At 43.1% G+C, this 13,840-nt stretch overlaps 1 protein-coding gene across 6 annotated transcripts in view; it reads right to left on the reverse strand.

Annotated features, from left to right (window-relative positions):
* Nucleotides 1–13,840, reverse strand: part of OFD1 (OFD1 centriole and centriolar satellite protein) — a 71,510-nt gene that overhangs the window by 16,404 nt on the left and 41,266 nt on the right. For 5 of the 6 annotated variants that reach the window (XM_019925591.3, XM_019925592.3, XM_019925589.3 and 2 more), the window contains 3 exons: nt 9,938–10,068; nt 9,292–9,403; nt 66–671 (listed from right to left, as the gene is read on the reverse strand). In XM_019925591.3, coding sequence (XP_019781150.1) covers nt 66–671; nt 9,292–9,403; nt 9,938–10,068 — 849 coding nt within the window. The remainder of the gene's footprint in view (nt 1–65; nt 672–9,291; nt 9,404–9,937; nt 10,069–13,840) is intronic. The other variant, XM_073798966.1, reaches the window with a different exon arrangement.

The raw sequence follows: 13,840 nt of genomic DNA on the forward strand, positions 1-13,840 counted from the left end.
CTGGGCCGATGAGGACCAACCCACCCACATCCAGAGCATCCCCAACCCCTGTGGCAGTAGCTTACCTTCCAGGTACATCTCACTATCAAGGCTTCTCCTTGCTTTGGGGACGGGAGTGGAGGAGAGGCGTCTGGAGGCCGTATCCTTGTGTGACCTTGAGGCTGTGCTGCCTGGCACGTCAGATACCTCACTCTCGTCCCCTCTATGCGCATTCAACAGAGGCTGCTGAGAGGCAACTCTGTTCTCTGCAAACACACACCTCTCAGGAGCACCTGCAGGGACGTTCTTGAGAGCTCTCAGCAGGTGCAGGGTGGGCAGGCTCCTGTTTGCCGATGGGCTCTTGGCGGGGCACCAACTGACCCTTTGATGGTAGTTTTGGAAAGCTTTTTCCAAGCGCTCGGCCTCTTGCTCCAGCTCTCTCACCCTTGCCATGGTATTGGCTACAAACTCAAGGTCGGAATCAGGGGAACTACTCTCCGTGCTGGCATTTGGGTAACTGGGGATCTGTGGTATAACTGGGCCCGCCATCAGTTCATCTTGTCTCAGAGGATTTTTCAAGAAATCCCCGCTTATGTCGTCATCACAAGGTCCCTCCTTGCCACTCATTAACCCACTGATGGAGTGATGTAACAAAGACTGCTTTGTGTTGCGGTACAGTTCATTCTCCAGAGCTACGGGTTACAAACAGACAGACAGTGTGAGACAGGAAGGGAAAAGGTGGAGAATCAAATTAAAATTTACTGAGAATTTCTTTTCTGAAAAATCAAAGTAATAAGGGCAAACTGGCACATTAAACAGTTTGTGGAGGGAGCAATCAAGATGGTGGAAGAGCAGGACATGGAGCTCACCTCCTCCCATAAATACATCAAAAATATATCTACATGTGTAATGATTCTCACAGAATATCTACGGAACGCTAGCAGAAGACCTCAGACATCTGAAAGAGCAAGAAAATCTCCATGCAACCAGGTAGGACAAAAGAAAAAAGAAAAAAAAGAAAGAAAGTGAGAAAGGAATCGGGACAGGACCTGCACCCTGGGAGGGAGCTGTTAAAGAGGCCAGGTTCCTGCACCCCAGGAAGTCCCTTCATCGGCATGGAGATCAGTGGGACAGACACAGAGCTTTGGAGGAGACCGCAGCAACCAGTCTGCAGCAGCTAGGATGGAGAGAGACCTGCACAAAAGGTCTGTGCCACCGCCCTGTACTCCCCAGCCTGAGATGCGCGTCTGCCAGTGTGGGCCGGGGCTGGGTGCTGAAGCTCACGCTTCAGAGATCAGACCCAGGGAGAGGACTGGGGTGGGCTGCGTGGAAACAGCCTGAAGGAGCTGAAGTCTGATGCAACCACACCTGAGGGTGTAGGCAGAGGAAGCCAGGTGCCACTGTTTGGGGGGTGAGCGAGGGGAGGGGAGGGGTGGGGCCCACCACTGCAGCCTTTTTCGCTGTGCACGCTCTAAGGCAGCAGGACACCACCTACAGGAGCTACAGGAGCAGTCTCCAGCTGCCACCACCACTGCCCTCCCAGACTCCAGGAGTGGTTGCAAGCCACCACAGCTGCCTTCCCAGGCCCCAGGAGCAGTTGCAAGCTGCCTCTGCTCCCACTGTGTGCTCCAGGGGTGCACGAGACCCCACCGCTGCCGAGAACTCCAGGACTGGGCAGCAGCTGCCGCGTCTGCACACCCCCTCGATCAAGGGGATGACGACCAGCACACGTTGAGGAAAGAGGCGACAGGCATCCATACTAAAAACGGCTCTCATGCCAAAAAATATGAAATCCACAGACGCTACACAGGGATGATGCCACATATAAATAGCCCTCTAAGACCACAGTAGATAACTGATTCTCCTAAACTCACAGAATAAGAGAAATATAAGTAAAATGAAGAAGCAGAGGAACCACTCCCAGTTAAAAGACCAAGAAAATTCCCCTAGAAGAACAAACAATGAAACAGACCTCTTCAGTTTATTAGACACCAATTTCAAAAAGGAGATGAGGAAAATACTGAAGGAATTAAGAAAGGATATCAACAAAAATGCAGAATACTGTAAAAAGGAACTAGAAACTATAAAGAGGAACCAAGAAAAATTAGAAAACTCATTTGCCGAGACGAAAACTGAACTAAAGGCAATGAATAGTAGAATGAATAATGCAAAAGAACAGGCAATTCCCTGGTGGTCCAGTGGTTAGGACTCTGCGCTTTCACTGCTGAGGGTGCAGGTTCAATCCCTGGTCAGGAAACTAAGATCCCGCAAGCTGTGCAGCATGGCCACAACAAAACAAATAATGCAGAAGAACGAATAAATCATCTGGAAGATAGAATAATGGAAATCACCCAATCAGGACAGCAGACAGAAAGCAAAATGAAAAAAAATGAAACCAATATAAGAGAACTATGGGACAATATAAAGTGTGCCAATCTATGCATAATAGGGATTCCAGAAGTGGAAGAAAGAGAAAAGGGGATCGAAAATGTATTTGAAGAAACTATGGCTGAAAACTTCTCAAACCTCAAGAAGTAAACAGATATCCAAGTGCAGGAGGCACAGAGGGTCCCAAACAATGTAAACCCAAAGAGACCTATAGCAAGACATATTATAATAAAAATGGTAAAAGTTAAAGAGAAGATGCTAACAGCAGCAAGAGAAAAACAAGGAGTTAATTACAAGGGAACCCCCATAAAGCTATCAGCTGACTTCTTTACACAAACACTGCAGGCCAGAAGGGAGTGGCGAGGGATTGATTCAAAGTCCTGAAAGGGAAAAATCTGCAACATAGGATAATCTACCCAGCAAAATTATCATTTAGAATACAAGGAGAGATTAAGAATTTCTCAGACAAGTGAAAACTAAAAGAATACAGCAACACTAAACCTATCCTAAAGGAAACATTGAAAGGTCTTCTCTAAATAGAAAAGAGGAAAAAGCAAATCGACTAAATAAGCCAGTACACAGATTAAAAAAGAATCAAAAAATTTCTGTGAAATGACGATAACCACAATGAACAGCAAAAGAATGAATATAAAGATGTAAAAGGGGACATCAAAATCTTAAAATGTGGGGGAGGAGATTAAGAAAACGTAGATTATTTTTTCATTTCCTAGAATGCGTTTCAGGCTATATGGCTACCAGTCTAAGGCAAGTAGATACAGAATGGGGTTAATATACTTGAAAACAGGGTAACCACAAATCAAAAACATACAACAGATTCACAAAAAAACAAAAACAAGAGAACGTAAGCATAATACAAAAGAAAATCATCAAACCACCCAAGGAAAAACAAAAACAAATGGACAAATATAGAATCAATGGGAAAACAAGGCTTAAAACCGCAATAAATACACATCTATCAATAATCATCTTAAGTGTAAACAGACTGAATGCTCCAATCAAAAGACACAAAGTGGCAGATTGGATTAAAAAGAAAACAAGAGCCTACAATAGGCTGACTACAAGAGACCCACTTTAGGGCAAAGGACACACATAGATTGAAAGTGAGGGTATGTAAAAAGATATTTCATTCAAACGGAAATGACAAGAAAGCAGGGGTTGCAATACTCACATCAGACAAAATAGACTTTAAAACAAAGGCCATAAAGAAAGATAAAGGAGGACACTATACAATGATAAAAGGATCAATACAAGAAGAGGATTTTACAGACATCAACATATATGCACCTAATACAGGAGGACCCAAATACATAAAACAAATACTAACAGACATAAGGGAGAAACTGACAAGAATAATAGTAGGAAACTTAAACATCCCACTCACATCAATGGATGGATCTTGTAGACAAAAAAAAAAAAAAAAAATCAGTAAGGCAACAGAGATACTAAACAACACTACAGTTAGACTTAACTGATAGTTTCAGAACACTACATGCAAAACAAAACAAAAAGAAAACCAGAATACACATGCTTCACAAGTGCACATGGAACATTCTCTACGATTGACCACATACTAGGGCACAAAAAAAGCCTCAACAAATTTAAGAGTACAGAGATTATCTCAAGCATCTTTTCTGACTACAGTGGCATGAAACTAGAAATCAACCACAGAAAAAGAAATGAGAAAAAACGATTACATGGAGACTAAACAACATGCTACTAAAAAAGCAACGGATCGGGCTTCCCTGGTGGCGCAGTGGTTGAGAGTCCGCCTGCCAATGCAGGGGACGCGGGTTCGTGCCCCGGTCTGGCAGGACCCCATGTGCTGTGGAGCGGCTGGGCCCATGAGCCATGGCCGCTGGGCCTGCGCGTCCGGAGCCTGTGCTCCGCAAACGGGAGAGGCCACAACAGTGAGAGGCCCACATACCACCAAAAAAAAAAAAAAAAGCAATGGATCAGTGATGAAATCAAAGAGGAAATTAAAAAATACCTCGAGACAAATGACAATGAAAACAGAACCATAAAAAATCTATGGGACATAGCAAAAGCAGTTCTTAGAGGGAAGTTCATAGTGATACAGGCCTTCCTCAAAAAAAACAAAAAAACAAAAAAAATGAGAAAAGTGTCAAATAAAAAACCTAACCTACCACTTAAAAAAATTAGAAAAAGAAGAACAAACAAAACCTAAAGTCACCAGAAGGAAGGAATAATAAAGATGAGAGAGAAAATAGAGATTAAAAAAATAGAAAAGGCCAATAAAACCAAGAACTGGTTCTATGAAAGGGTAAACAAGATTGACAAACCTCTGGCCAGGCTCACCAAGAAGACAGAGAACCCAACGAAACAAAATAAAGAAAGGAAAAAGGAGATATAACGACCAATACCACAGAAATACAAAAAACCCTAAGGGAATACTATGAACAATTATATGCTAACAAATTTGACAACCTAGAAGAACTGGACAACTTTCTAGAAACATATAGCCCACCAAAATGGAATCAAGAAGAAATAAAGAATTTCAACAGACGGATATTAGAAGTGAAATAGAATCTGTAGTCAACAAACTCCCTGCAAACAGAAGTCCAGGACCAGATGGCTTCACACCCAAATTCTACCAAACATACAAAAAAGAACTTATACTGATCCTTCTCAGACTCTTCCAAAAATTTGAGGAGGAGGAAACACTCCCAAACACATTCTATGAAGCCACCATCACCCTGATACCAAAACCAGACAAAGACACCGCCAAAAAAGAAAACTTCAGGCCAATATCTCTGATGACTATAGATTCAAAAATCCTCAACAAACTATTAGCAAACCGAATCCAACAACACATACAAAGATCATACACCACGACCAAGTGGGATTCATCCCAACTTCACAAGGATGGTTCAACATATGCAAATCAATCAATGTGATATACCATATCAACAAAAGAAAAGACAAAAACCACATGGTCATCTCAATAGATGCAGAAAAAGCATCTGACAAAATTCAACATCCATTCATGATAAAAACTCTCACCAAAGTGGGTATAGAGGGAGCATGTCTCAACATAATAAAAGCTACTTATGACAAACCCACAGCCAATGTAATACTCAACAGTGAAAAGCTGAAAGCCTTCCTGCTAAAATCTGGAACAACTCAAGGATGCCCACCCTCACCCCTTCTATTCAACATAGTACTGAAAGTCCTAGCCACAGCAATCAGACAAGACAAAGAAATAAAAGGTATCCAAATTGAAAGGGAAGAGGTAAAATGGTCACTATATGCAGGTGACATGATACCATATACAGAAAACCCTAAAGACGCCACACAAAAACTACCAGAACTGATAAACGAATTCAGCAAGGTAGCAGGATACAAGATTAACATACAGAAATCTGTTGCATTTCTTTACACTAACAAAGAAATAACAGAAGGGAATGTAAAAAAACAATACCTTTCAAAATCACACCTCAAAAAATAAAATACTTAGGAATGAACCTGACCAAGGAGGTGGAAGACTTATACGCTGAGAATTATGAAACATTAGTAAAGGAAACTGAAGATGACTCAAAGAAATAGAAATGATAGCCCATGCTCTTGGATTGGAAGAATGTTGTTAAAATGGCCATACTACCCAAAGCAATCTACAGATTTAATGCGATCCCTATCAAACGACCCATGACATTTTTTACAGAACTAGAACAAATAATCCTAAAATTTATATAGAACCATAAAAGACCCAGAATTGCCAAAGCAATCCTAAGGCAAAAACACAAAGCAGGAGGCATTACCCTCCCAGACTTCAGACAATACTACAAAGCTACAGTAATCAAAACGGCATGGTATTTGGACAAAAACAGACATATGGATCAATGGAACAGAATAAAGAGCCCAGAAATAAACTCACAAACCTATGGTCAATTAATCTTCAACAAAAAAGGCAAGAATATACTTATACAATGGAAAAAGGACAGACTCTTCAGCAAGTGGTGTTGGGAAAGTTGGACAGCTACATATAAATCAATGAAGTCAGAACACACCCTCTCACGATACACAAAAATAAACTCAAAATGGCTTAAAGACTTAAACATAAGACATGACACCATAAAATATGTAGAAGAGAACACAGGCAAACCATTCTCTGACATAAATCGTACCAATGTTTTCTTAGGTCAGTCTCCCAAGGCAATAGAAATAAAAGCAAAAATAAACAAACAGAACCTAATCAAACTTACAAGCTTCTGCACAGCAAAGGAAACCATGAAACAAAAGCCAACCCACAGAATGGGAGAAAATATTTGATAACGATGTGACCAACAAGGGCTTAATTTCCAAAATATACACAGAGCTCATACAGTTCAACAACAAAAAAACAAACAACGGAATCAAAAAATTGTCAGAAGACCTATGTAGACATTTCTCCAAAGAAGAAATACAAATGGCCAATAGGCACATGAAAAGACACTCAACATCTCTAATCATTAGAGAAATTCAAATCAAAACTACAATGAGGTACCACCACACACCAGTCAGAATAGCCATCATTAAAAAATCTACAAATAACAAATGCTGGAGAGGGTGTGGAGAAAAGGGAACTCTCCTACACTGTTGGTGGGAATGTATATTGGTACAGCCATTATGGAAAACAGTATGGAGGTTCCTCAGTAAAGTAAAAATAGAATTACCATATGATCCAGCAATCCCACTCCTGGGCACGTATACAGACAAAACTCTAATCCAAAAAGATATATGCACCCATAAGTTCATAGCAGCACTATTTACAAGAACTAAGACATGGAAACCTAAATGTCCATCAACAGATGGATGGATAAAGAAGATGTGGTACACACACACACACACACACACACACACACACACAATGGAATATCACTCAGCTGTAAAAAAAAAAAAAAGAAGACAATAATGCCACTTGCAGCAACATGGATGCAACCAGAGAATATCACACCAAGTGAAGTAAGTCAGAAAGAGAAAACAAATACCATGTGATACCACATGTGGAATCTAAGATGTGTTCAATTGTGTCACATTTACGAAACAGAAAGACTCATGGACAAAGAGAACAGACTTGTGGTTGCCAAGAGGGAGGGGGTTGGGGGAGGGATGGAATGGGAGGTTGGGGTTAGCAGATGTAAGCTATTATATATAGAATGGATAAACAACAAGGTCCTACTGTATAGCACAGGAAACTATATTCAGTATCCTATGATAAACCATAATGGAAAATAGTATCAAAAAGAATATATATATACGTGTAACTGAATCAGTCTGCTGTACAGCAGAAATTAACATTGTTAATCAACTATACTTCAATAAATAAAAATAAAAAAATAAAATAGTTTGTGAAAGCACGGTCATAACAGTAATTATTAACATTTACTTGAGAGCTCATGTGTACCAGCTACTGCTTCATATGCCTTCATTCGTAACGCATGTTATTATTTCACAATCCATTATGCACGACCTTGAAATCTAAAAGCTTTGAGAACTGAAAAGGTATTTACAATGTATTAGGGGACAAAGCCTAACCAGACTTGAACTCATGTGGTTGAAAAATCTGACCTGAGCTGATATAAACCCATTTATAATCTTTAATTATTTCACCCAGCATGAATGTTCACACATTTGACTTCAAAATAATGAACGCGTCGCACTACAGGATGCCGCCCCCGAACTCCCAGGGCTGCGGCAAAATCCACTGCATACGGCCTGAGTCTCAGATAAGGAGGACATGCGGTCAGGACACCACTGTGGGCCCAGAACTCTCACGGCTCCCATGCCACGGATGGGGGACTGCGGCTGAATCCCCCAGTTAGCGAGGCATCGAGCCACTGCGCTGGCCTAATGCAAAGCCAGTAAATGTGATCACTCCTCTCCTGCAAAGCCACCTTGATGATGCCACGGGACAGATGCTTGTGATGCCCATGTTCCAGAAGCTTCCAACCTCATTAAACTATTTCTAACGACAGGAGCTTGGTACAGGCTTCAGCTGTGGGCAGTTTGGCAAAGGCAGAATTGTGGAGAGAAAATGAGGAACGGGAAAGAGTAGAGATGAGTAAAGAGACCACAATAAAAGTGGCGTGGGGAGAAGGGACCAAGGGCCTAAGTGGGAAGAAGGAACTGAAGAAGGCTCAAAATCACGAACACTCAGGAACTTCCACTGAGCTTGGAAGCAGCTAAAGGAAGTGTCTAAGCCTCGGAACACTTGTTATGAAGGAGGAGGGGCAGATGTCACGCATCCACAGGAAGACATAGTAATCAGATGGTAGCACTGGCCATCTCCCCAGTGTTTCATATGCCCCAGGCACTGTACTGGAGCCAATCACCTTTCCCCTTCGTCCTCCATGGAACAGAAGGTATTATTATCCTCATTACAAAGGGGGCAACTGAGGCCCAAGGAAGTTAAAAGCAACATGTCCAAGGCCAAACAACTAACTTCAAAATTGGGGTACAAAACAAATTTTCTGATTCCAGCGGCAGCCCTCTTTTTGCCAGGGCACTCTGCTTCTCCCACAGGTATATACACCTGTCAAGGAGTATATAAAACCACTGAAGAGTAGACTGCTCTTATTATCAGGGTAGCAAATAAAACAGGAAAACCTAGGTCCAGGAAGAATTTGGGGGCCTCTGCATCACTACCACACCTTTCCTATCTGGGGCATGAGGCTCCCCCAAGCATGGGGCACCTGTGAAAGCAAGTCACTTCAGCTGATGACCTGGCTGGTATCCGTGAAATGGACAGGGAGTTTGACTTCTAAGATGGCCCATGGCTCTATGGCTTTACCTCTACTATGAGAATTACTGAAAATTCAATGAGTAACAATTATTACATTTCCACAAATGTCAGAAGTTTTACACACACACACACACACACACACACAGGTTAAAAATGTCTCTAACCTATCTGAGTTTGTTTCAGTTGCAATTTTAAATCGGTAACCTGCACAGTTAACCTCTTGACAGAAGCATCGTATTCTAATATCCGGGCCTTCAGCTGGGCACAGTGCTCAATCTGCAGAGAATTAGAGAAGAAAAAAAAATCAACATAAAACAAATCACAGCTCACTTCAAAGGGAACAATTCTCTCATTGGGCTTATTCTCTCTTTTTGTTTTGCCAATTCTGAGCAGCTTTATACCCGTAAACCACAGGGTCCCTTTAAAATGACGACCGATGATGCAAGTTTCCATTTCTTCTTACATGCACGTCAGAGCAGCTACTCCAGGGCATGGGAAGACACCAGAGAGAGGGCAGCAGTATTTCCAAGTCACAGGGTGAGCATCGAGACACTTCCACTGTGGGCACCATCAGGACTTGGAAAATTTTGTGTGTGAGTTTGCTTGCCTCTGGATTTTGTGACTATTATGAATATAGAGTCACATGACCACTGGACAGTTTCTCTCAGAGGAGAAAGGACACCCTTTAGCACCTTAAGGGATATCTGATGTTAAAATAAATCCCACTCACACCAGTGTGGCATGTGCCAAGTTCACACATCTATGCAGTGGACTGGCCTGATCCCTGGGTGCTCAAGGAGAAATACTCACTTCACTTTGTAGTTGTTGTTGCAGAGCTTGTTTCTGGGTTGCAAACTCCTTATGCTCCGAGGTGATAGCATTTTCTGCTTTCTGTAATTCTTTCTGAAAAATCAGCAGTTTAGGAGATGGCTGAGCTATGCCTAAGAAAGTAGAAGAGCCTGGTCGTTACCAACCTGAAGTGTTTTCATTTCGCTTGACTTTTTTTTTTTTTTTTTTTGCGGTACGCGGGCCTCTCACTGCTGTGGCCTTTCCCGTTGTGGAGCACAGACTCCGCATGCGCAGGCTCAGCGGCCATGGCTCACGGGCCCAGCCGCTCCGCGGCATGTGGGATCTTCCTGGACCGGGGCACGAACCCGTGTCCCCTGCATCGGCAGGCGGACTCTCAACCACTGCGCCATCAGGGAAGCCCTTGACTTTTTTTTTTTAATTTAAGTTTAGTTAATTTACAATGTTGTGCTAGTTCCAAGTGTACACCAAAGTGACTAAGTTATACATATACATAATATATATATATTTTTTTTCGTTTTTTGCGGTACGGGGGCCTCTCACTGTTGTGGCCTCTCCCGTTGCGGAGCACAGGCTCCGGACGCGCAGGCCCAGCGGCCACGGCTCACGGGCCCAACCGCTCCGCGGCATGTGGGACCCTCCCGGACCGGGTCACGAACCCGCGTCCCCTGCATCAGCAGGTGGACCCTCAACCACTGCGCCACCAGGGAAGCCCTATATATTCTTTTTCAGATCCTTTTTCATTATAGGTTATCACAAGATATTGAGTATTCTTTCCTGTGGTATACAGTAGTCCTTATTGTTTACCTATTTTTTTTTAAATTGGGGTACAGCTGCTTTACAATGTTGTATTAGTTTCTGCTGTACAACAAAGTGAGTCAGTTATACATATACCCACTCTGTTTTAGATTTCCTTCCCATTTAGGTCACTACAGAGCACTGAGTTCCCTGTGCTATACAGTCAGTTCTCATTAGTTACCTATTTTATACATAGTAGTGTATATATGTCAATCCCAATCTCCCAATTCATCCCACACCCCCTTTCCCCCTTGGTAATCATAAGTTTGTTTTCTACATCTGTGTCTCTATTTCTGCTTTGCAAATAAGGTCACATCTGTACCATTTTTCTAGATTTCACATAAGCAATATTATATGTCTTTCTCTTTCTGACTTCCGTCGCTTGACTTTTAAAAGCAGCCAAACAAGTTTCGAATTGTTCTTCTTTTTTTTGTATGCATACAATATTGTATTAATTCTATCAAATGGACTACAGGCAATTCTGACTCACAAATTTCAAAACAAAATAATTTAATGCACATAAATGCAAATTTTACTATTCTCACATCCTTCTCCATGTAATACAATTCTTTCAAATCCTCAAATTAAGTTGAAAGCCCGCCTCTTCTCCCTACAGAGGCAGATAAGGAGTGCTCTACTAAAACCTGTCAATGACTGCCCTGAGGTCCAATTCGATCTGTGCATCTGTCAGGGGCTCTCAGGGTCCAGGCAGAAAACAGACGGCATGCCCAATTCAGGTCATCGGAGAACCCTTCAATACAGACTGACTTAGGCTGGGTCCGTAGCCACAAAGGATGGCATAGTTCCCTAGGCTACTAGCAGAGCCATGCTGTTTGTAGCCCTTGGGCCTAGAGGGCCGGGGAGGCAGGAACTCCCAGAACTGGAGAGAGCGAGCTGCTGCAGAATGCTAGAGAGGCCATCCCACAAACACTCGGACCTTGCATGGCTGAAAGGCGCAGGGCCAGCCCAGGGACGCTGTATATGGAGGTGGCAGGAGGGCAAACAACCTTGACCTCTCTCCTCCCTCCCTCCCAGTGCTTGCGGGCACTCCGCACACCTGACCAGCAGTCAGAGGGCAAGGGAAGCCCGGTACCATCTGGAGGGGCAAATTCGGACAGTTTTAAAATGTTTCTTCAGGACTGGCGGGAGAGACAAGATGGTGGAGTAAAAGGACTTCAGCTCACCTCCCCTTATGAAAACACCAAAATCACAACTAATTGCTAAACAACCACTGACAAAAAAGACTTGAACCTTCCAAAAAAGATATTCTACATCCAAAGACCAAGAAGAAGCCACAGTGAGACATTAGGAAGTTCACTTTTGCATTATGATCAAATCCCATACCTTCCAGGTGGGCGATCCACAAACTGGAAAGTAATTCTATCACAGAGGTTCTCCCATATGAGTGAGTCTGGAGCCCCACGTCAGGCTCCCCAGCCTGGGGGCCTGGCATCAGGAGGAGGAGCCCCCAGAGCATTTGGCTTTGAAGGCCAGCAGGGCTCGAGTGCAGGAGCTCCTCAGGACTGAGGAAAACAGATGGCCGTCTTGGAGGCCGCACACAAGGTTTCATGTGCACTGGGACCCAGGGCAAAGCACTGACTTCGTAAGAGCCTGGGCCAGACCTACCTGCGGGTACTGTAGGGTCTCTGGCAGAGTCGGGGGTCGGCTGTGGCTCACCGTGGGGCCCAAAGGAAAACTCTTGGGTGTGAGCTCTCCCGGGGGTGGGGGTGGGGGGGGTGTCTCCATTTTGGCACCAATGATCAGCCCCACCCAACAGCCTGCAGGCTCCAGTCCTGGGACGCCTCAGGCCAAACAATGAACAGGGTAGGAACACAGCCCCACCCATCAGGAGACAGGCTGTCTAAAGTTGTCCTGAGCCAAGAGCCACCTATAAACATACCCCTTGACATGGCCCTGCCCACCAGGGGGACATGACACAGCTCCACCCACCAGTGTGCAGGCACCAGTTCCTCCCACCAGAAAGCCTGCACAAGCCCCTGGACCAACCTCACCCACCAGGGGACAGACACCGGAACCAAGAAGAATTATAATCCTACGGTCTGAGGAATGGAGACCACAAAAACACAGCAAGTGAGACAATACCAGACAGTGGAGAAATATCTTCCAGACTAAGGAACAAGATAAAACCCCAGAAGAACAACTAAGTGAAGCGGAGATACACAACCTACCTGAAAAAGATTTCAGAGTAATGATAGTAAAGATGATCCAAGACCAAGAAGAAAAACAATGGAGACACAGACCAAGAGGATACAAGAAATGTTTAATAAAGAGTTAGAAGCTTTAATGAACAGAGATAAACAACACAATAACTGAAATGAAAAACACACTAGAAGGAATCAATAGCAGAATAAATGGGGCAGTAGAACGAGTAAGTGAGCTGGAAAACAAATTGGTGGAAATCACTGCCGAGGAACAGAATAAAGACAGAAGAATGAAAAGAAATGAGGCCAGTCTAAGAGACTTCTAGGACAACATTAAATCCACAACATTGGCATTAAAGGGGTCCCAGAAGGAGAGGAGAGAGAAAGGGGCTGAGAAAATATTTGAAGAGCTAACAGCCAAAAGGTTCCCTAACATGGGAAAGGAAACACTCAAGTCCAGGAGGCTCAGAGAGCACCATACAGGATAAACCCAAGGAGGAACACACCAAGACACATATTAATGAAACTGACCAAAAAATTAAGACAAAGATAAAATATTACAAAGAACAGAGAAAAGAAACAAATAACATACAAGGAAATTCCCATAAGGTTATCAACTGATTTTTCAGCAGAAACTCTGCAGGCCAGAAGGAAATGGCAAGATATATTTAAAGTGATGAAGGAGAAAAACCTACAACCAAGAATACTCTACCCAGCAAGGCTCTCATTCAGATTCAATGGAGAAATCAAAAGCTTTACAGACAAGCAAAAGCTAAGAGAATTCAGCATCACCAAACCAGCTTTTACAACAAATCCTAAAGGAACTTCTCTAGGCAGAAAAGGCCACAACTAGAATCCAGAAAATTATGAATGGGAAAGCTCATCGGTAAAGGCAAACATAAAACAAAGGTAGGAAATCACCCCCACACAAATATGTTATCAAAAC

The sequence above is a fragment of the Tursiops truncatus genome, chromosome X (genome assembly GCF_011762595.2).
Source record: "Tursiops truncatus isolate mTurTru1 chromosome X, mTurTru1.mat.Y, whole genome shotgun sequence".
Classification (NCBI taxonomy): domain Eukaryota; kingdom Metazoa; phylum Chordata; class Mammalia; order Artiodactyla; family Delphinidae; genus Tursiops; species Tursiops truncatus.